At 45.4% G+C, this 22,735-nt stretch overlaps 1 protein-coding gene and 1 long non-coding RNA gene across 4 annotated transcripts; both read left to right on the top strand.

Moving 5' to 3' along the window:
- Window positions 1-1,597: 1,597 nt before the first annotated feature.
- Window positions 1,598-3,933, top strand: SMIM26 (small integral membrane protein 26). Of its 2 annotated transcripts, none has more exons than XR_005377351.1 (2): window positions 1,598-2,425; window positions 3,611-3,933. XR_005377351.1 is itself a non-coding variant. In XM_038571359.1 (2 exons), exons 1-2 carry the CDS (start codon window positions 2,308-2,310, stop codon window positions 3,775-3,777), a joined length of 285 nt encoding a protein of 94 aa, XP_038427287.1. In that variant the 5' UTR covers window positions 2,258-2,307; the 3' UTR covers window positions 3,778-3,933. The 2 variants fall into 2 exon arrangements, 1 of the variants encoding a protein (XP_038427287.1); XM_038571359.1 differs by having other exon boundaries at window positions 2,258-2,425.
- A 180-nt stretch (window positions 3,934-4,113) lies between these two features.
- Window positions 4,114-15,610, top strand: LOC111092155. 2 transcript variants are annotated; one of them, XR_005377508.1, is made up of 3 exons: window positions 4,114-4,623; window positions 7,909-7,997; window positions 14,399-15,610. It is a non-coding gene; the product is annotated as an uncharacterized LOC111092155 (long non-coding RNA). The 2 variants fall into 2 exon arrangements; XR_005377509.1 differs by lacking the exon at window positions 14,399-15,610 and adding an exon at window positions 11,940-11,982.
- Window positions 15,611-22,735: the final 7,125 nt, after the last annotated feature.

Genomic DNA, 22,735 nt, shown 5'->3' with positions numbered 1-22,735 from the left:
TTTGTTCCTAGACTTTTGTATAGTTTCATTTGTATCTGGCATTTTTTTTTTTTTTTAAGATTTTACTTATTTATTCATGAGAGACACACACACACAGAGGCAGAGACATAGGCAGAGGGAGAAACAAGCTCCATGCAGGGAGCCCGAAGTCCCCATGCACGGACTCAATTCCGGGGCTCCAGGATCACACCCTGAGCTGAAGGTGGCGCTAAACCTCTGAGCCACCCGGGCTGCCCTGTATCTGGCTTTTTTTCACGTAGCATAATCCATTTGAGATTCACCATGTAGCTGCATGTATCAGTAATTCCTCTTTATTGCTGAGTGGTATACCACATTCTGTTTTTCCAGTCACTAGATGATGGTGATTTGGGTTGTTTCCTTTTTTGGCTCTCATGATTAAAGCTCTGTGAACATCCATCTACATGTCTGTGGATACATTTTCATTTCGTTTGGATAAATAACTAGGAATGGAATATCTAAGTAGTATGGTAGGTGTATGTTCAAATTTTTAAGAAACTGGCAGTATTGGAAAGACATCGTGGCACTCTATGCTCCCACCAGTAGGAGGTCTGATTTGTTCAAATCCTTAAAACTCTTGGTATTCTTGATGTAAATTTTAGTCATTCTAATAGGTGTGTAAATGGTGTCTTGTGGTTTTATTTGCATTTCTGTGATACGTAATGATGTTCCTGTGCTTATTGGCCATTTGTATAACTTCTTTGGTAAGAGTTTGTTCATATTTGTTGCCTGATTTTTAGTAAGGTAGTCTTTTTTTTTAAGATTTTATTTATTTTTTAAAGGTTTTATTTATTCATGAGACAGAGAGAGGCTGAGATACAGGCAGAGGGGGAAGCAGGCTCCCCTCAGGGAGCCGGATGCGGACCCATCCCGGCAGTCCAGGATCATGCCCTGAGTCAAAGGCAGACGTTCAACCCTGAGCCACCCAGGCGTCCCTAAATATTTTATTTATTCATTAGAGACACACAGAGAGAAAGGCAGAGAGAGAAGTAGGCTCCATGAGGGAGCCAGATGCGGTACTCGATCCGGGGACTCCGGGATCACGCCCTGAGCTGGAAGGCAAACGCTCAACCGCTGAGCCACCCAGGCGTCCCAGTAAGATTGTCTTTTTATGATTGACTTGTAAGTTGTCCTTTTATATTCTGGATACGAGGTCTTGGTCAAATATAGGTATTTAAATATTTAATTTTGTGTCTTTTTTCCTCTTAACTGTGACTTTTGAAAAGCAAAAGTTTTAATTTTGAAAAAGTCCAACTTACCAGTATTTGTTTTATGGTTCATGCTGTCTGTATTCTAAAAAAATCGTACCCATCCCAAGGTGGCAAATTTTCTCCTGTTTTCTTCTAGGTTTGTAGTTTTAGCTTTTACATTTAAGCCTATGAACCATCTAGAGTTAATTTCTTGTGTATGGCACAATTTCTGAAGGGTGGGAGAAGTGGAAAGAGCCCCGAAGGATACGGAGATACCGAAGAAAATTATGTTTTTGAAGCCATGAAAGGAGCAGGTGGGGTCAATGGTGTCAAATGCTTTAGAAATCAAATTGATTATGGCTGAACCGTAGCTACTGGATATGGCAATTGACCGAATCTCCACGCTGTGCCAAGCACGTCGCTTTTGCCCTAAAGCTGTTCGGTCTGTTGGGGTAGGGGTAGATTATGCTTTGACTTCAGAAACGTGTGGTTAAGAAAAAAGTTGAAGGTGCGCAGAGTTGAAGATGTTCCGTTTTCGAGGTGTTGGTAGAGTTGGGTGTAATGATGTTCCCCTCCCCCGAGGAGGCGGTAAAGAACTGGACCCAGACCCTGGTGGAGAAATTACCTCCGACCAGGGGGGACCCACGGCTCACCCGGAATGGGTTCCAGAAGGAAAATGGGGAAGAGCTGCGGGGGGAGCCAGTGCGCGGGGAGCCAGTCATTCTCGCCTGAGAGCTGCAGGAGGGGTGGACTTAATCGTTACGAATACCATCTGGATCCTGCGTAAGGCAGGTGTTACAATTTTCTACGCGAGAAGTTTGCTCAGAGACACTGTCATCTGGTCCCTGCGTCACGTGGTATGCGAGTCTGTGGGTACCCGGCTCAGCACGGAAACCCTCCGAATCCCACACCTTTTAAGAGGTCCCGTCCCGGGCGCGACTTTCGGGACTACACGCCCCAGGATGCACCCGGGCCGGAGCAGGAAGCGGCTTCCCGGAGTCGGCTCTCCATTGGGGGCGGCGGCCGGGGGCCGGCCGGAAGTCCCGCCCCCGCCCTGGACCTCCTTCCGCTGGGCTGGCGTCCTTCCGCGAGCCGGGTGATGCGCGCGGACCAGGCCTCCTCTTGGTACCGGCGGATGTCCGGGCTCTACGCGGTGGGAGCCTGGACCACGTTGGGCTCCTTGATTTATTTAGGCCGGAAGAAGAGCAAGCCCCCAGGTACGACCCTCCGGCGGCCTTCCGCGGGGTTGTCCCGAGGGGCGGTCACAGAGGCGGCCTCGCTGCGGTGCAAGCCTCGGGTTTATTCTGCAAAACTAGTGGGAACTGCTGCTGGGAGCAGTTCGCTGTAATTGAGTCTGCCTGGAACTCCCTTTAAGTCCTCCTGCCTGTCCGTGCATTTGGAGAATCTGTGTAAGATTCCAGAGGGAAGGTCAGACCCTGGACGGAGATTTATGTAAGGAGGTGCTGCCGCGGCCACGTCCGTCCGCGTCGCGGTTGGCGAGCAGGCGGTTGGAGCGGCTCCGCGCGTCCGGGAGCCTTGCGTCCTGCCCTGTACGCGGCGGAGAGGACATCCGCGGACCGGGAGCGCGTTCCGGCCGGGGCCGCACTTGCTGGAGGGTATGGACTTTGTGTGTGGATGAAGGTTTCCTAGAACTGGGGCGCCTGGTGGCTCAGTGGTCAGGCGTCTGCCTTTGTCTCAGGTCGTGATCCTGGGGTCCTGGGATCCAGCGGGATCCAGTCCGCATCGGGCTCCCTGCAGGGAGCCTGCTTCTCCCTCTGCCTGTGTCTCTGCCTCTCTCTCTGTGTCTCTCATGAATAAATAGATAAAATCTTTAAAAAAGAAAAAAAAGAAGAAGAAGAAAAGAAGAAAGAAAGAAAGAAAGAGAAAAGAAAGAAAAGAAAGAAAGAAAAGAAAGAAAGAAAGAAAGAAAAGAAAAGAAAGAAAAGAAAAGAAAGAAAAGAAAAGAAAAGAAAAGAAAAGAAAAGAAAAGAAAGAAAATAAGAAAATATACTGGAACTGCGGTTGCACGGATCCGAATATACCAAAAGCCATTCAGGGGTACATTTCAGACGAGTTGGTTGTAGGATACGTACATCTTGGGAAAGCTGTTCTGTAAAAACCATGCTGAAGATTACATTGAGTGATGAAGATTATCAGTGGCCTGAAAGTCCGTGTGTCCAGTAGTGAGCTTTGAAACATTGCAGTGTCTGTAGTAGCGGTCGCACCATAGTTCTTTATTTTTCTTTTTTATGGAGAGAAAATGGTGTCAGGAACTTGACGGGGGGTGGGGGGGTAATTCTTATCTCAGTTTATTTTATTTCTTAGACTTGACTAATAATTTTAAGGACTGCTGTCTTAAGTTTAAAAAGTTAATAATTCATGTCTTCCATTTTTTTCTAAAGGTGATGAAGTAGAGCAAAAGGATGTGTCAAGAAATGAAATGCTTGAGCCCCCAAAAGGGTTTTACATGGAAACAATTGTGACGTATAAAGAAGATTTTGTTCCAGTCACTGACAGGATCCTCAACTTCTTAAAATCATGGACAGGTGGCTCCGGACCAGAATCATGATTAACTGCTGAATGCTGAGGATGCCTGGGTGGCTCAGCAGTTTAGCGCCTGCCTTCAGCCCAGGGCGTGATCCTGGACACCCAGGATCAAGTCCAACATCGGGCTCCCTGCATGGAGCCTGCTCTCCCTCTGCCTGTGTCTCTGCCTCTCCCTCTCCCTCTCTCTCTCTCTCTCTCTCTCTCTCTCGTGTCTCTCATGAATAAATATCTCTCATGAATAAATAAATAAAATCTTAAGGGATCCCTGGGTGGCGCAGCGGTTTGGCGCCTGCCCTTGGCCCAGGGCGCGATCCTGGAGACCCGGGATCGAGTCCCACATCGGGCTCCCGGTGCATGGAGCCTGCTTCTCCCTCTGCCTGCGTTTCTGCCTCTCTCTCTCTCCTCTCTGTGCACTCTCATAAATAAATAAAGAATCTTAAAAAAAAAAAAAAAAAAAAAAAAATCTTAAAAAAAAGGGAAAAACTGCTGAATGCTGAAAACCAGGACTTTTGTTCAGCATCTACATTTGATGGATGCTTTGATTTCCAGTTTATGTTTGTGAAAAGTGGATCTGTATAATTTAATTTTGCTGTAAAACAAAATCACTAGTATTATGCAATAAATCTTTCCTTGAGGAAAAGCAAACTTGCATATTTAAGAGGTGTCTCTCACAAGAGTGAAAGGTAGAAGTGAAATTTCACATGGAGCTTCCATAAGCTCAGTTTTCTGAAACTGTTTCATGTAACTTTATATTTCTTTCATGTTGTTGGCAGATAGGGCTTTAGTGGCCCCTTGAAGGTTGCATTCAGCAAATCTCCCACCTTCAGTCTGGGATTTATAGCAGCCCTTTGGTACGATTGGGTATTTGGTAAGTATGTTATAAATTAGTTTTTATAACTCCTGAATTAAATAGACTTGGCCTGAGACACCTGGGTGGCTCAGTGGTTGAGCAACTGCCTTTGGCTTAGGGCATGATCCTGGGGTCCTGGGATTGAGTCCCACATCAGGTTCCCCTCAGGGAGACTGCATTTCTCTCTACCTGTGCCTTTGCCTTTCTGTGTCTCTCATGAATAAATAGACTTTAAAAAATAAATAGACTTGACCTTTTTATTAGGATCCATATAGGTACTCTTCATTCCTTCAGGAGGGTTGGAATCCACCCCAACTGTGGCTACCAGTATTCTAGACACAGGGTACAGGGGATACAAAGTCAAGACTACGCGGGTCGTGTCCTAGATTGCTGCACTGATCTCCACTGGCTCTTACGGTTGCAAGTAACAAACCCATGTAAGTGAGCTTAAGTCAGAAAGGGGTGTTTATCAGAGATGTATATGGACAGCTCAGAATTACAGCTGAGTGTGTTGAGGTCCTAAGAGAGCCTGGCACCGGAATGGGAAGGCAGGCGGCCACTCGCTCGGCCTGCGCGGGCTCTTGTCTGCCTTATTGGCTCTCATTACACGCCAGCCTCTCTCCCCTCCAACCCCACTTTCTGCAATAGTAGAGTGAGGCCTTTGCCATGGAGCCTGCTTGGGGTTCTCTCTCTCCTATTGCTCCCCCCCAACACACCACGCCCCAGTCTCTCTCTGTTTTAAAAAAATTTTAAAGGTGGCATTCGTTTCTCATTTGGGTAATGCTGCTTCCTAGCTATTTGGGACCCTGTGAGGAATAGGGATGCCTGGTAGAACAGGAATCCAGCATTTCTAGCTTCCTGCTACAGAACTTTACTTTTAAACCTTTGCCTTGATTCCTTCTTGGTGTTGGTTCTACCATGTGGGGGGCCTGAGCAGTGTTTTGGTGCAGTCAACCTAAATGGCAAAAGATTCCAGGAAGTAACAGCTTCAGATGCCAGCAGCAGAGAGCCCCTTCCCAGGAATATCAGAGGTCAAGAATGGGTCACTACCTATAGGGTGAGTGCCCCAGTGGACCACCATGATCGGCAGCAAACATAGCAAGAAGCAAGGAAGGTGACAGAAGGGAGAGAATCCGAAGCATGGAGAGGTGGGAACTGCAGCATAAACCTCACGGGAAACATTCCCAACTCAGAAACACAAGAACGAGGACTTGGGGTGTTTGGCAGGTGAGAGCTAGTAATAGGTGACACCTGGGATAAAGAGCTTCCACCTTCACCTGGCAGTCAGTTTACCTGGAATCCATGTTCTTGTGCCTCCGCCAACCCCCCTGAGGGGACATTGGCTTAGATTTTCCTGGGATTGTCTGGGTGTGTTAGCTGGATCTAGCCTCATGTGCCTCTCATATCAGCCTAGACCAAACTCCCCTGAACCGGAGATCTGTATCCATCCAGCATTACCACTTGTCCCCTAGCTTCATCAAACCCCACAGCTGGAATCACTGCCTTCACCCACAGCATGCTCTTCATTTTGTGAAGATGTACATAATTTTGTGGAGACATTTTTCATACCTGAAAATGTTTTTATTCTATTTTCACACTTGATTACTAATTGGCCTGGGTATAGAATTCCAAATTGGATAACATTTTTTCCTCCAAATTTTGAAAGCATTGATCCACTGTATTATAGCCATCCCAATATTGTAGGTAAGAGTCCCAATCCTTTGTGACCTATTTTTTCCTTCCTGGAGCCTTGGGACTCTCTCTTTACTATTCTGAAATCTCAATGATGCATCTTGTGTAGCTCTTTATATTTTTTTAAAGATTTATTTACTCATTTTACAGAGAGAGAGTACAAGCAGGGAAAGGCAGAGGGAGAGAATATCCAAGCAGACTCAGAACACTGAGCCCAGGGCAGGGCTCAGTCCCATGACCCAGGAGATCATGACCTCAGCCAAAACCAAGAGTCAGACATTTAATCGACTAAGCCACCCAGGTGCCCCCATGTGGCTCTTTTTCATTTGGCTGATCACTTAGTGGACTCTGAATTTCTAGAGACTCTTATTCAGTTCTGGGGGATTTTATTATTTTTAGCAATTTCTCCCTCCCCCCCCTTTTTTTTAAGATTTTATATATTTGTTTGACAGCACAGGTAGGTGGAGTGGCAGGGAGAGGGAGAAGCAGGCTCCCCACTGAGCAGGGAGCCTGGTATGGGACTTGATCCCAGGACCTTGGGATCATGACCTGAACCGAAGGCAGGCACTTAACTGACTGAGACACCCAGATACCCCTCTTCCCTGTCTTTTTTGTTGTTGTTATTCTCTTTGTCTGAAAATCCTAATAGACATTTCAGACCTGTTTTTCATTATTTTGTAATTTTCTTAACTACTCTTCATCTCTGTTTTGCTCTACTTTTTTTGGAGAGGACCATTCATCTATACAGTTAACAAATATGTCCTGAGCCCCTACCCTGTGCCAGGCATTGTTCTGTGTTTTTGGGCACTATACAAACAGTGACTTATGCTGTTTTACCTTTTACCCAGGGAGCAGATAATAAAACCAGAAAATACAGGTCTTCTATAATCCAACTTTTTTTTTTTAATATTTTATTTATTTATTCATGAGAGAGAGAGAGAGAGGCAGAGACACAGGCAGAGGCAGAAGCAGGCTCCATGCAGGGATCCTGATGTGGGACTTGATCCTGGGACTCTGGGATCATGCCCTGGGCCAAAGACAGGCGCTAAACCGCTGAGCCACCCGGGGATCCATATAATCCAACTTTTTAATTGAATTTTTTATATTGGCTACATCTTTAATTTCAAGAGCTCTTTCTTGTTTTCAGTTCTTTTTTTTTTTTTTTTTTGGATAGAGAATGCTCAAGTTAGGGATGAGGGGTTGGCAGAGGGGCAGAGGGAGGAGAGAGAGAATCTCAAGCAGATTCCATGCCCAGCTTGGAGCTTGATGCGCCCCTCTTCATTCTTTTTTTTTTTTTTTTTAAGATTTTATTTATTTATTCGTGAGAGACAGAGGGTGGGGGAGCAGAGACACAGGCAGGCAGAGAGAGAAGCAGGCTCCATGCAGGGACCCCAATGTGTGACCCGATCTGGGTCCCCAGGATCACACCCTGGGCGGAAGGCAGTGCTAAACCACTGAGCCACTTGGGCTGCCCTCTCGGTTCTTTTTTTAATGGCATCTCATTCACTGATGAACATTACCTTCTCATTGCTGAAAATATTCTAATACATTTTACTCTCTTTTGCGTTGTGCCAGAAGTTCCCTTCTGCTGTTTGTTTTGCTCTCTGTCAGGTTGGAAGTATTTGTGTAAAACCCCCTCTTCCTGGACAGGTCTGGATTTAAGAACCATTTGCATCTGTGGGAGAGCCCTTATGATCAGGGTAAGTAAGGCCAGCTTTCTACCGGGGATGGCCTGGCTGGCAGGGTTCTTTGCAACATGCCAGAGAACTAGAGCGGTTCGTGTGGAAAAGGAACTTTGGAAAGGACACGGGAGAACTCCCAGGATTGGAAAGAGGGTCAGGGAAGCCTGGTTAGAGACATTTGGGCCAAGAATGGCACTCCAGGTATGGTGCTTGATCACTGCCAAGTCCAGGCACCGTGGGAACATGTGGTGCTGGGGGGCAAGCCCCAGAATGGCTTCCTGGAGTGGCCTGCTTCTCATCACTCACCTCTAACTCTGTTTTGTGTAGTGAAACTCAACTGATAGTTGAGGGCCCACGTGTCTGGGCCCTCACTGCAAAGGAAGCTGGGAAAGTGAGTTTCTGGTTCCCATACTAGAGATGTGTGAGGAAGTTCTCTGTCCTCTGTCCTTCCTAGAGGAAGATGTCCACAAAATGCTGGGTAGGCAAATACCATGACAGATGTCCCAATCTGTCAGCAGGCTCCACTTTTATTGGGAAGACCTGAAATGTCAGCATCTGGCAATCATTTATCCCAGAAGAAGTTCTGTCTCTGCCCCCTGCAGGTAGATGCCTGACAGTAGGAATTCTGGGAGCTGGGTGGGGGAGGGGCTTGGGGTACTTGGTCAGAACCCAGATTTCATATAGTCCAGTGCTCTGTCCTCTGGCTGCCCCCGTGAGTATCTCCAAGCACAAACCTCCACTCTCCTGAGTAAAGGCCAGGGAAGTTCCTGGCTCTGTAGTGGGGGTCTGGTGCTTATACAGACCCTCGCATCCCTCTACTTGCAGCCTATCCCCCATGGTGTGCCTGCTACTTCCAATCACTGAGCTCTTCCAAGTTTCTGTGGGGCTAAAGAGCTGGCTTCTCTCTCTTTATATATATATATATATATATATATATATATATATATATATTTTTTTTTTTTTTAATGAGTTCGATTTGCCAACGTATAGTATAACACCCAGTGCTCATCCCATCAAGTGCCCCTCTCAATGCCTGTCACCTAGTCACCCTATCCCCCCGCCTGCCTTCCCTTCCACTACCCCTTGTTCATTTCCCAGAGTTAGGAGTCTCTCATGGTTTGTCTCCCTAATTCTTCCCACTCAGTTCCCCTCCTTTCCCCTATAATCCACTATTTCCTATATTCCCCGTATGAGTAAAACCATATGATGGTTGTCCTTCTCTGATTGATTTACCCTCCAGTTCCATCCACGTTGAAGCAAATGGAGGGTATTTGTCATTTCTAATGGCTGAGTAATATTCCATTGTATACACAGACCACATCTTCTTTATCCATTCATCTGTTGAAAAGACATTGAGGATCCTTCCACAGTTTGGCTGTTGTGGACATTGCTGCTATGAACGTTCGGGTGCAGGTGTCCTGCCGTTTCACTGCATCTGTATCTTTGGGGTAAATCCTCAGTAGTGCGATTGCTGGGTCATAGGGTATCTCTATTTTTAACTCTTTGAGGAACCTCCACACAGTTTTCCAGAGTGGCTGCACCAGTTCACATTCCCATCAACAGTGCAAGAGGGTTCCCCTTTCTCCGCATCCTCTCCAACATTTGTTGTTTCCTGTCTTGTTAATTTTCCCCATTCTCACTGGTGTGAGGTGGTATCTCATTGTGGTTTTGATTTGTATTTCCCTGATGGCCAGTGATGCGGAGCATTTTCTCATGTGCTTCTTGGCCACGTGTAGGTTTTCTTTGGCGAGATTTCTGTTCATGTCTTCTGCCCATTTCATGATTGGATTGTTTGTTTCTTTGCTGTTGAGTTTAATAAGTTCTTTATAGATCTTGGATACTAGCCCTTTATCTGATAGGTCATTTGCAAATATCTTCTCCCATTCTGTAGGTTGTCTTTTTTTTTTTTTTTAATTTTTTAGGTTTTTATTTATTTATTTATTCATTCAGAGAGAGCGAGAGAGAGGCAGAGACACAGGCAGAGGGAGAAGCAGGCTCCATGCGGGAAGCCTGACGTGGGACTCGATCCCGGGTCTCCAGGATCACACCCCGGGCTGCAGGCGGCGCTAAACCGCTGCGCCACCAGGGCTACCCTGTAGGTTGTCTTTTAGTTTTGTTGACTGTTTCCTTTGCTGTGCAGAAGCTTTTTATCTTGATTAAGTCCCATAGTTCATTTTTTGCTTTTGTTTCCCTTAGTTTCATAGATGTATCTTGAAAGAAGTTGCTGTGGCCAAGTTCAAAAAGGGTGTTGCCTGTGTTCTCCTCTAGGATTTTGATGAATTCTTGTCTCACATTTAGATCTTTCATCCATTTTGAGTTTATCTTTGTGTCTGGTGTAAGAGAAGGGTCTAGTTTCATTCTTCTGCATGTGGCTGTCCCATTTTCCCAACATCATTTATTGAAGAGGCTGTCTTTTTTCCAATGGATATTCTTTCCTGGTTTGTAGAATATTAGTTGACCAGGACCCATTTCTGGGCTCTCTATTCTGTTCCATTGATCTATGTGTCTGTTTTTGTGCCAGTACCACATTGTCTTGATGACTACAGCTTTGTAGTACAGCTTGAAATCCAGCATTGTGATGCCCCCGGATCTGGTTTTCTTTTTCAATATTCCCCTGGCTATTCAGGGTCTTTTCTGATTCCATACAAATCTTAGGATGATTTGTTCCAACTCTCTGAAGAAAGTCCATGGTATTTTGATAGGGATTGCATTGAATGTGTAAATTGCCCTGGGTAGCATAGATATTTTCACAATATTAATTCTTCCAATCCATAAGCATGGAATATTTTTCCATCTCTTTGTGTCTTCCTCAATTTCTTTTAGGAGTGTTCTGTTTTTAGGGTATAGATCTTTGCCTCTTTGGTTAGGTTTATTCCTAGGTATCTTATGCTTTTGGGTGCAATTGTAAATGTGATTGACTCCTTAATTTCTCTTTCTTCAGTCTCATTGTTAGTGTATAGAAATGCCACTGATTTCTGGGCATTGATTTTTTATCTTGCCACGTTGCAGAATTGCTGTATGAGTTCTAGCAATCTTGAGGTAAGAGGTGGCTTCTCATCCATGTTCCCTTTGCAGGCCGGATGGGGTTTGTTTGCTCGACCAGACTTCAGTCAGGCTCCTGTACCTGGTCTGAGGTCCCTCTAGGCACTTCCTTGTAAAAATACAGTTTTAGGAAGAATCCTGCTAAGTCACTTTCACCAGAACCTCCCTGCTTGGTACCAACCACCTCGATATCTGATTGGGTTCCTCATCCTCCACTATCCCTCCAGTGATGCTGACAGCCTGGCCTGTCTTCAGCAAGGATCCTGGTAGGTCAGCTTAATCAGAACCCACCTTGTTCCTGATCTTTCTTCCTGGTCATGTTCCATCCACTGACTCCCACTCTGCTGCTTGACTGTGAATTCTCGCTTGCCCACGCTGTATTCAGAGCTGAGCGCCACTTCTCTCCCTGCCCTGAGTAGAGTCAGCCTTACTGTGCTCTAACAAGAGTCCTTCAGTATTTTGTTCTTTAACAGCCTTCAGGTTTCTGCTTCTTCCCTTCCATTATGTTAGTCACCAGGTCTCTACTTGATTTCCCTCTTTATGGATTATGCTCTAAGGAGACATGGCTCCAAGTTTTATTGAAGTAGAAGTTTGCATTGACACACAAAAAGATCTTTAGGGGTGCCTAGTGGTTGTTGGTGAAGCATTCAACTCTTGGTTTTGGCTCAGGTCATGATCTTAGGGTCATGAGATTGAGCCCCATGTCGGGCTCTGTGCTCAGCAGGAAGTCTGCTTGAGATTCTCTCCATCTGCCCCACCCCCACTCTCTTTCTCTGTCTCACTAAAAATAAATAAGTAAATCTTTAAAGAAAAGATCTTTAGTGTCAGCTATACTCAAAAAAATTTTTTTAAGTCTTTGAGATCTACTTACATTTCCTTATTTAAAATACTTTTTTTTTTTTTATTCATTTATGATAGTCACACAGAGAGAGAGAGAGAGAGGCAGAGACACAGGCAGAGGGAGAAGCAGGCTCCATGCACCGGGAGCCCGACGTGGGATTCGATCCTGGGTCTCCAGGATCCCGCCCTGGACCAAAGGCAGGCACCAAACCGCTGCGCCACCCAGGGATCCCCTTATTTAAAATACTTAAATCCCAACTGCTTGTGCTAAGACCATGTTCTTCCTCCATAACAGTTCTTTCTTTCTTTCTTTCTTTCTTTCTTTCTTTCTTTCTTTCTTTCTTTCTTTCTTTCTTTCTTTCTTTCTTTCTCTCTCTCTCTCTCTCTCTCTCTTTCTTTCTTTCTTTCTTTCTTTTTCTTTTTAAAGGATTTTGAGTTTAATAAGTTGAGTTTAATAAGTTCTTTAAACTTATTATGTCTTTAAACATAGGTGTGACTGATTAAATCCTGGGCCATTTCCTTTTTTCTTTTTTCTTTTTATTTTATTTATTCATAGAGACAGAGAGATCGAGGGGCAGAGATACAGGCAGAGGGAGAAGCAGGCTCCATGCAGGGAGCCCGATGTGGGACTTGATCCCGGGTCTCCAGGATCAGGCCCCGGGCCAAAGGCAGTGCTAAACCGCTGCTCCACCAGGGCTGCCCATTTTTTTCCTTTTTTTTTTAAATAAAGATTTTATTTATGTATTCACGAGAGACACACAGGCAGAGGGAGAAGCAGGCTCCTCACAGGAAGTCTGATGCAGGACTCGATCCCTCGACCCTGGGATCACAACCTGAGTCAAAGGCAGATGCTTAACTGCTGAGCCATTCTGGCATCCCTGTTTATTTATTTGACAGAGAAAGAGCATGCACACAAGTAGGAGGAGCAGCAGGCAGAGGGAGAGGGCCTAACTACAGCACCTTACATTCATAAGGGTTTGTTCTCATGCAAGTATCCAGCAGTGGGCAGTCCCAGGCTGGTGGAAGGGATCTATAGAGTCATCCTGGGCCCAGGCTCCTTTTGTCCTTCTGGTTCTCCATCCATAGAAAGTGGCTTCCATCTTCTAGTTGGAATGGAAACTTCCATCCTTCCTTCCATCCTTTCTATCCTTCAGGATGGCTGCTGAGGACTCCATACTCCTGGATGGAGGAAATGGACTAATGCAAAGGGCCCTACAGTTCGGCTCCATCCTGACACTATTTACCCAGTGACAGCATCAGATCCCCCAAGTCAAGGGCGTAGTCCTGCAAGACTGTAAGACTGTTACCTCCCTCCCAGATGTGGCACAACCCAGATCCTCCTGCCCTGTGCTTCTGCCTGTGGTAATAGGCTTTGCCAACAATACTGTACTTGGACTTGACACTAGTCTCAAGGCCAGATTGTTACCTGTACTTCTAACCTACCAGTTATGGATCAGAGATTCCTGGGGGCACCTGGGTGGCTCAGTGGTTGAGCGTCTGCCTTTGGCTCAGGTCGTGATCCTGAGGTCCTGGGATCGAGTCCCACATTGGGCTCCCCACCCAGGAGCCTGCTTCTCCCTCTGCCTATGTCTCTGCCTCTCTCTCTGTGTGTCTCTCATAAATAAATAAATAAAATCTTTTAAAAAAATCAGAGTTTCTCATGACCTCCTCCTTGGGTTTAATTAATGTGCTAGAGCGGCTCACAGAACTCGGAGAGACATTTTAATGACTAGATGACCAGTTAATTATGAAAGAATATAATTCAGGAGCAGACAGATGGAAGAGATGCACAGGGCAAGGTGTCAGGAAAGGGCGGAGAACTTCCCTGTTCTCTCTGAGCACGCCTTTCCCCAATCCCCAAGTGTTAACCAACAGGAAGCTTTCAGAACCCTGTCCTTTGGGGTTTTTCAGGGAGGCTTCATTACATAGGTGTGACTGATTAAATCCTGGGCCATTGGCAATGGAACACGACCTCCAGCCCCTCTGCCCTCCCCAGAGGTTGGTGGTGGGGTTGAAATTTCCAACCCTTCAATTGCATGATTGCTTCTGCTGATGACCACCCCTCCTCCTTAGGTGGGGACCAAAAGTCACCTCATTAATGTAACAGAGGACATAGGTATCACTCTCATCACTTAGGTAATTCCAGGAATTTAGGGAACTCTGTAGCAGGAATAAAGGAAGGCCAAATACATATGTGTTATTACAAATCACAATACTACAGCTTGTTAAACACAATACTCCAAATGATGTTAAGAGCACTTGCTATCTTTCTTTTACCTGATACTGCGAATTTTGGATGATTTTTGTTTCTATCATCCTGACAGAACTGTCATTGGCAGGGCCGGGACTCAGTGACTTGGTTCCCAGCCCTGCCCAGTCTTGGCTGTCTCAGCAAATACCAGAGGAGGGTCACGTCCAAGAGTCCAAGATAAGGAGGTCTTTTGAGTGGATTTCATGGAAGGGATCAGGAGAGCACAGCTCAGGGTCTTTCTGGTGATATCTGAGGACTATCTTGCCACGTTTTTCTGTTTTTTCAGTTACAGATTCAGCATATGTCAAAATGAACATGAGACCCTCCTGAACTCATTCTATTTTCAGAGAAGAAAACTATACCCAATTGTGTACTGGTGGAACCGGAAAAATGCATAAGTGGCAGAAGTCAAAGAAGCGACAGATCTCTAAGCATTAGAGATTCACCTACTGGAACTGAAGAACATGTTTTTTGGGGGGCCTTGCACTCCAATGTGCTCTTGCATGCAAAGTATTGGGCTTTAAACATTCAGGGGGGCTCTGCTTTACCTGTCTGAATTAGACACATATGGCCCAGACAGATATGATGGATATGCCATTATAAAAATATGCTTACTTGCATATTTGCCTCAAGATCACTTTCTGAGAGCTACATTACGTTTATTCCTTGCCACAATTCTAAGAAGATCGTCTCCCCACTTTACAGACGAAAAGACTTAGGCTAAATGAGGCTAAACCACATTTCCTTAAGGTCACATACAGAGTGGCAGAGCTGGGACAGAAAACAAGGTTTTTCTGGGGCCAAAGTGTAAGCTGGTGGCATTATACCAACCTCTTCTCTTAAAAAAAGAGAGGGAGCTATAGATTATAAGCTTTGGAAAGAAACATCGAAAACTTTTCATTTTCCTAGAATCCAAAGCCAGAAAGTTCAAGTTACCAGAATGCCTTTGTGAGGGCCAGATAACAAGTGAAAAACTACATCAGGGATCTATTAAAAATAAAAGTCCAGTGAGTTTAGGAGTCCAGTTGAATTTAGTCCCATGAATGTAGTAGTTTGGCCACATATTTAATCAATTGGCTGTTTATTTGCTGTCTAATAGGCTGGTGGTTGATGATTTGAGACATAGCATCCTGTATCATTGCAGAAAGGTTGAATATGCAAAAGGAATTTTTAGTATTAAATATTTATTTATTTATGCATGTATTTATTTATATTTATTTGTTTATATGAATGAGAGAGAGAGACAGAGACAGACAGAGAGAGGGAGAGCAGGGAGAGGGACAGAGGTGAGGGAGAGAGAATCCCAAACAGACTCCCCATGAGGGATGATCTCATTACTCAGAGATCAGGACCTGAGCCAAGAAGCAGATGCTCAACTGATGGAGCCACCTAGGGGCCCCAGTATTAAGTGTATTTCAAGTGCTAAAAAATGTCATATCCAGATATTACCGTTACACAGAAGATATCCCCCATAGCTCAGCTAACTCAGAAGCAGAAGCTCGCCAGTTCATTTTTCTTTTTTTTTTTTCTTTTTAAATTTATTTATGATAGGCACACAGTGAGAGAGAGAGGGGCAGAGACACAGGCAGAGGGAGAAGCAGGCTCCATGCACCGGGAGCCCGACGTGGGATTCGATCCCGGGTCTCCAGGATCGCGCCCTGGGCCAAAGGCAGGCGCCAAACCGCTGTGCCACCCAGGGATCCCCTTATTTTTCACTCATTCTTTCTTCATTTATTCATCCACATATTCATATCATGTCTACAGAGAGCCTACTGTAGTCACCACCCTGGAGGAAATGTGAAAGTGATGACTCAATGCACAACTCACAGGTGCTGGGATGAACAGTTATTTCTTTGTCTCCGATTTATATCAGGTCAATGATATCTTCTATTTAAAATGTCTGGAGGGGACGCCTGGGTGGCTCAGCGGGTGAGTGTCTGCCTTTGGCTCAGGTCATGATCCCAGGATCCTGGGATCGAGTCCAGCATCAGGCTCTCCACAAGGAGCCTGCTTCTCCCTCTGCCTATGTCTCTGCCTCTCTCTCTCTGTTTCTCATGAATAAATAAAATCTTAAAAAAAAATAGAATGGCTGGAAATGGACAGTTCACTAACAATGTCTTCAGAAAAGTACTCCTATTTGGAATTTGTGGCATAGGATGTTGACTCTTTCTTCCACAGAGGTATTTCCCAAAGACTGTGGCCTCTTTGAAAGGAAAATGGGCCACATCTGTCATGGGGTGTGAGTGAGTGATGAGCCATCTCCTGGGCATGGGCTTCCCTTCCTGATGCCCCTCCTACTGGAGGAGCAGGGAGGTGACTATGAACCACCTCTTCCATTCCACCATTCTGATGAAGACAACTCATAGAGAATAATAGGGCAAAGAAACAAAGGGTGCTTGGCTGGCTCAGTCAGTAGCATGTGCTACTTTTAATCACAGGGTTGTGAGTTCGAGCCCCATGTTAGGTGTAGAGATTACTTAAAAATAATTTTTTTAAGATTTATTTATTTCTTTGAGAGAGAGAGGATGGGGGAGGGGCAGAGAGAATCTTAAGCAGATTCCCTGCTGAGTGCAGAGCACAATATCATGTGGGGCTCCATCCCACAGCCCTGAGATCATGACCTGAGCTGAAACCAAGAGTCAGACGCTTAACCGACTCAGCCACCCAGGTGCCCCAAATATAAAATGTTAAAAAACAACAACAACAACAACAAAAAGAAATGAGTTCACGTCTCTTGCCCTGTGAAGGACATACTAGCTCAGGGTTTTATGAGAAAAGGAATCAACTTCTGCAAAGTTCAAGCCACTGTTGCTTGGCTCTCTGTTACAGTTGATGTAACTCTAAGCAAAGCCCATGTCCCCATTACTTTATTTAAAAAATTGAATCTAACTTTCCATGACAGAAAAATCTCCTCTACTTTTCTGAGCCTCAGTTCCTTTTGATGAAGAGGCATAACATCTACACTGTTTGCTGACAGGGATATGACTTTCCAGTGAGAAAGGTCTTCATGTCCAAGCTAAAATATGTCCTAGGTAGTCCTGAGAATCAGGTGTGAACACCTTCCTACTTTAAGCCCAGTCACCTCCTGAGGTCCTCTGGTCACTTGACTCCTGGTACTGCAGGGAGTTGTCGCATGGAAGTCGCCTGTCCTCCAAAAGAAGGCTTACCCTGGTGCTACCATACTTCAGCAGTGCATTTTAGCCAGGTGTGTCAAAATGGAGAATGTCATAGCCTTTGATCCAGCAATCCAGCTTTCAAGAATTTAGGGAAATGGCTGAAGAGATTCAGGAAGAAGCCTCTTAAGACTTGCTTAACTTGGCATTGAGCTGAAAATGACGCTGCTGACTGCCTTCCTAACACCTTGCTGTATGACACACCAGTGAATCCACCCGTCTTGTGCTTTAGGGGGATTGGCTCAGTCCCTCACTTGGTCCAAGACTGGGGTGGGGCAACCCAGTTTGTGAGCTGCCTGAGGCAAGAGCCTTAGCATTTCACGTACTCTGGTCATTAAATTCCAGTAACAACCTCCGTAGGCTGTGCCGGCTCCAGACCCCCTGTTCACTCACACCTCCCTTAACCCCCTGGAGGACTGAAGGCCCCAGATAAGAACCCTTTGTCTGAGCCAATCCTGTGGGGGGGTGGGGGTGGGGGTGGGGGTGGGGAACAGATCAAGTCCTTTCTCCCTTCCAGTGATTGGGTTAGGCATGGTCATGTGATTTCAGCCTAAAATCAGCTAGCCAACTCCGAGGGGCTTTTGGGCAAGAAGTCCTAGCTTCAGAGGAAGGATCAGGAAGAGATGGTCTTTTGTATGCCTGGACATTGTGTCTGGATAGAATGACTCCAACAGCCACAGCCTGCTATAAGTCTGTGGTACATTGTTAACCAAAAGTCACATTCACACATTTATTCATTGGATAATTATTATCTGAGCTCTGGGTACTGTGTTAGATGCTTAGGATACAAGGGTAAAAAGCATGAGAAACGTGAATAGAACAGAGCCTAACAGGCACTATGGTCACTGAAAGTTGCCAGAGATGAGGGAAGAACCATGGGATGGTGATGGGAATAATGCACCGGGGACACTTTTCTCTGTGTGGTCAGAGATCTGAGGAGGAAGCCTTTGAGCTGAATACTTAAATAAGGGAGGCGCACGATGTACAAAGAATGGGGGGAGAATAGTTCAGATGGAGAACCAGCAGAGGCTGAGGTCCTGAGGTAGGAAAAAATGGATTTATTTGAGAAATGTAAAGAAGACCAGAGTCTGGAAAGTGAAGGTTTTGTACTGGAGGCATCATTTTTATCTCTGTATGGAGAATGGGTTGGAGGAGGACAAATGTGGCATTAGGGACACAGGTGAGAGAGCTGTGGGAGAAATCCAGGTGAGAGATGATGGGGAGTATGTTACAGGATGACATGGTAGTGGAGAAATGAGGGCAAGTGGGGGGTATGTTTTTGTTTTCCTTTTTGTCTTTTATTTAAATTCAATTAGCCAGGTCACCTGGGTGGCTCAGTTGGTTAAGCACCTGCCCTTAGCAATGGTCATGATCCCAGGGTCCTGGGTTGGAGCCCCACATCAGGCTCCCTGCTCAGCCGGGAGCCTGCTTCTCCCTCCCCCTTTGCTGTTCCCCCTGCATGTGTTCTCTTGCTCTGTCAAGTGAATAAATAAAAATATTTTAAAAAAAATCAGTTAGCCCACATATAGTACATCATTAGTTGCAGATATAGAATTCAGTAATTCATCAGTTGCAGGTAACAGGGGGCATGTTTTAGAGAGTGAGAAGATTCATTGATGGACTAGATACTTGGAGAGAGGGAAGGGGGGCAATCATGAGTCACTTACGACTCTAGTAAACATCGGAGCCATTTACTTAGATCAGGATGGCCCAGGTGTAGAGTGGGATATGGGCATCCTTTGGAATATGGGCAAAGGGGAGTTATTCTAACACCAACCAGTATTTGCAATTCGGTCCTGGCACTAAACACCCAGACTCTGCAAGTTTAAGGTCACTTCCCCAACAAGGCTGCTCTTACCTCAGTTGCCAGGTGCGCTTCAGGGGTCCCCAGGTCAGCTGCATTTCTGACCAACTGACTACAAATTTGGGAGTTTCTGTGACTCCCTTAGGTTTAATAATTTGCCACAATGACTCACATGATGGGGCTTTCTGGTGACCAACTCTCATCTTGAACTGGCTTAATAGCAAAAAGTCAGATGTGATCAAGGGGCACGAATAATAAACACACTCCTATTGCTTGGGAAATTCTGAGGATTTTCAAAGCTCTATGCCAGAAACCCAGAACAAAAACTAGACAAATTCTTTATTATACAACAGGGGTGGAACTTCTGAGTTCCACTTAAAATCTATTTACTTTGTGATGTCTGTGATTCATGGAAATGGAGATGTGAAGAAGGTATTTGGAAGCACAAACTCACAGGACATGTCTGGAATGGAAATTAAAGTGTGAGAGATGGTAGCATGAAGACGGGGAGGAAAGTCAGGGAGCACAGAGCCAATGGCTGAGCCCTGAAGGATTGTCACATACAAGTGTAGTGGAGGAAGGCGGGGAAAGGAGGGAACCTCGGGTGAGAGTGGCAATTGAAAAGCCCGAGGAGAACATGTGCAGGGTGGAGGAAGCCCCCAGAAGAAGGAGATGCTTCTGCCTCTGATGTTGACCTTTTTGGGTTCAATAAATGTAAAAAAAGAACAGAGCCTAACAGGCACTAGGGTCACTGAAAGGGTGTTTTGGTATGTTTTTATTTTTTATTATTATTTTTTTGGTATGTTTTTAAAACCATTTATTATGTATATATTTAAGAATTTATATTTATTTATTTATTTGTTTGTTTGTTTATTTTTAAAGATTTTATTTATTTATTCATGAGAGACACAGAGAGAGAAGCAGAGACACAGGCAGAGGGGGAAGCAGGCTCCATGCAGGGAGCCCGATGTGGGACTCGATCCTGGGTCTCCAGGATCACGCCCTGGGCCGAAGGTGGCGGTAAACCGCTGAGGCACCTGGGCTGCCCTTATTTATTTTTTTTAAAGATTTCATTTATTTATTCATCAGAGAGAGAGAGAGAGAGAGAGAAAGAGAGAGGCAGAGACACAAGCAGAGGGAGAAACCGGCTCCATGCCCGGAGCCCAACATGGGACTCAATCCCGGGTCTCCAGGATCATGCCCCGGGCTGAAGGCAGCGCTAAACCACTGAGCCACCAGGGCTGCCCTATTTAAGAATTTATTTTTAAGTAATCTCTACTCTCAAAATGGGCTCAGACTCACAACCCCGAGATCAGGAGTCGCATGCTCCTCCCACTGAGCCAGCCAGGGACCCCTAAAAACCTTATATTTTGAAATAATTTCCAACTTTCAGAAAAGTAAACATGCTTCCATTACAAGTTGTCATTTTACTTCATTTGCTTTATCACTCTCTCTTTATTTCCTCTGTATATATTATTTTTCTTCAAACCATTTGAGAGTAAATTGCAGATATGTGCCCTTACCTTTAAATACTTCGGTGTGTATTTTCTGTAAACAAGGATATTCTCTTACACACAAATCAGTAAGTTAGTATTGATTGAATGTCATTATCAAATCCAGCAGCTCTCAAAGTGTTCCTTGAGAGGACCCATGATTTCCAACTATTTTTATAATAATATATAGACAGTATTTGCCTTTTTCACTTTTACTCCACCAGGAGGGTACAATGGGGGTTTCTAGAGATTCCATGGTGTATAATGACCTCATTGCTCTAATGTTAACATATAATGAATTCATTATTGTTGTTTTTAAATGTTTTATAAGTCAATATTTAACAATTTTCTTAGTTGTAATTTCTAATACAGCAAATCTCTTTAGAAATAACCTAGATAAGCAAAAGCTATTTGGGGTGTTCAGTAATTTTTAAGAATGTAAGGGGACATTGAGATCAAAATGCTGATTTAATGTAAACAAATTCCTAACCTTAAGTTTTTCTCACTCTTAGGGTTGCTGGCTGGATCTGACAATTAAGCTGACAAAGATTAACAGGAGAAAAGTACACAAATTTATTTAGGTTTTACATGAAAATGAAGACTTGAAGAAACAGACCTGTGCATTATGCTATTTTTGATGATGAGTGAACTTCATGGAGGAATATAATAAGTCAAAGAGTGGGCAGCCTAGGTGGCTCAGTGGTTTAGTGCCTGCCTTCAGCCCAGGCTGTGATCCTGGAGACTTGGGATTGAGTCCTGCATCGGACTCCCTGCATGGGGCCTGCTTCTCCCTCTGCCTGTCTCTCATGGATAAATAAGATATTTTTTAAAAAAGTTAATAGGTCAAGGACTTTGACATGAACATAGTACACTGGGGAAACAGCAATACCTGTTTGTTCTTGCCATCCCCTTATCTTTGCAGATCTCGATGTGTAGGGGAAGGCAGTTCTCACTCAAGGGTTTATGACTTGTTTTAAGGGAGAAGGGTGGGGGGAAGTTCAGAGTGACTTTCCTGATCCTCTGCTTTCTCAGGTTCCCTCAGGTTACAGTATTCAAGATGCCAAGGTGCCATATTTTGGGGTAGCGTGTTTTGAATGTCATCACTCCACATCTACTAATACTATGAGAGGGCTTTGAGAAAAAGGCACACTGAAGGTGCTTATTTATTTTAAAATTTTATTTATTTGAGAGAGAGAGAACATGAGAGAGAGGAGAGGCAGATGGGGAGGCAGACTCCCAGCTGGGCAGGGAACCCACGTAGGGCACTATCCCAGGATCCTGAGATGGGGACCTGAGCTGAGAAGATGCTTAGGACTGAGCTAACCAGGCAGCCCCGGAAAGAGGCTTATTTTTTATCAGTGATAGTAATTCGTTAGGGTAATACTTGCATAGTCCTTTGCGGCTTTCGAATGATTTTTACATGTTTTTACTTAAACCTCCTAACAACCCTGCGTGGGGGGAGCTGCTAAGTACTGTATCAGAGGAATAAGGATCACAGACTCATAGATCTCTGCTCTATCATGGCATGGTTGAATCATACGAATCCTTGCATACCGTACTTAAATGACTATTTTTAAAAAAATTTTTAAAAAAAATATCTTATTTATTTATTCATGAGAGACAGAGAGAGGCAGAGACACAGGCAGAGGGAGAAGCAGGCCCCATGCAGGCAGCCGCGTGCGGGACCCGATTCCATGGCCCCGGAGTCACGACCTGAGCTAAAGGCAGACGCTCAACTGCGGAACCACCTGGTGCACTTAAATGGCTATTTTAGGCAGCAGATTCTGTTCTGCCTGGTTTCTGAGAAGCCGCTGAGGCAGGAAGACAAGGGAAAAGGAATTTGGGAAGCACGGGAACAGAGGGGCCGAAGGGTGGGAGGAGGACGACAGGATTCGGATTCAGGACAAAGCTGGGATTTCGGGATGATTGGCTCCTACTTCGGGGATGCGAGAAACATCCGGTCCAGAACCCGCGGTTGGGGCGCGATCTGGGTGGGGGTCTCCGTGCCTGCGGGGAGCTGGGCCGGCCGGCGGCGGGGGCAGGGCCGGGGGCGGGGCCTGCCGCCGGGGGCGGGGCCGGAGGGGGCGGGGCCAACCGTGGGTGGGCGTGGCCGGCGTGGGCGCGCCGCGGCGAGCGGGGTCCGTCGGGGCTGT

Source organism: Canis lupus, chromosome 24 (assembly GCF_011100685.1).
Source record: "Canis lupus familiaris isolate Mischka breed German Shepherd chromosome 24, alternate assembly UU_Cfam_GSD_1.0, whole genome shotgun sequence".
NCBI classification, from domain to species: domain Eukaryota; kingdom Metazoa; phylum Chordata; class Mammalia; order Carnivora; family Canidae; genus Canis; species Canis lupus.
Note: the sequence above shows the minus strand (reverse complement) of the source record. Positions and strands in the feature narration are given on the sequence as shown.

What these genes read in the sequence shown, in the direction of transcription:
- SMIM26 (XM_038571359.1), top strand. Translation starts at nt 2,308, where the DNA reads ATGCGCGCGGACCAGGCCTCCTCTTGGTACCGGCGGATGTCCGGGCTC. An exon ending in GAAGAAGAGCAAGCCCCCAG is followed by an intron (nt 2,426 to 3,610) that starts GTACGACCCTCC and finishes TTTTTTCTAAAG; the next exon opens with GTGATGAAGTAGAGCAAAAG.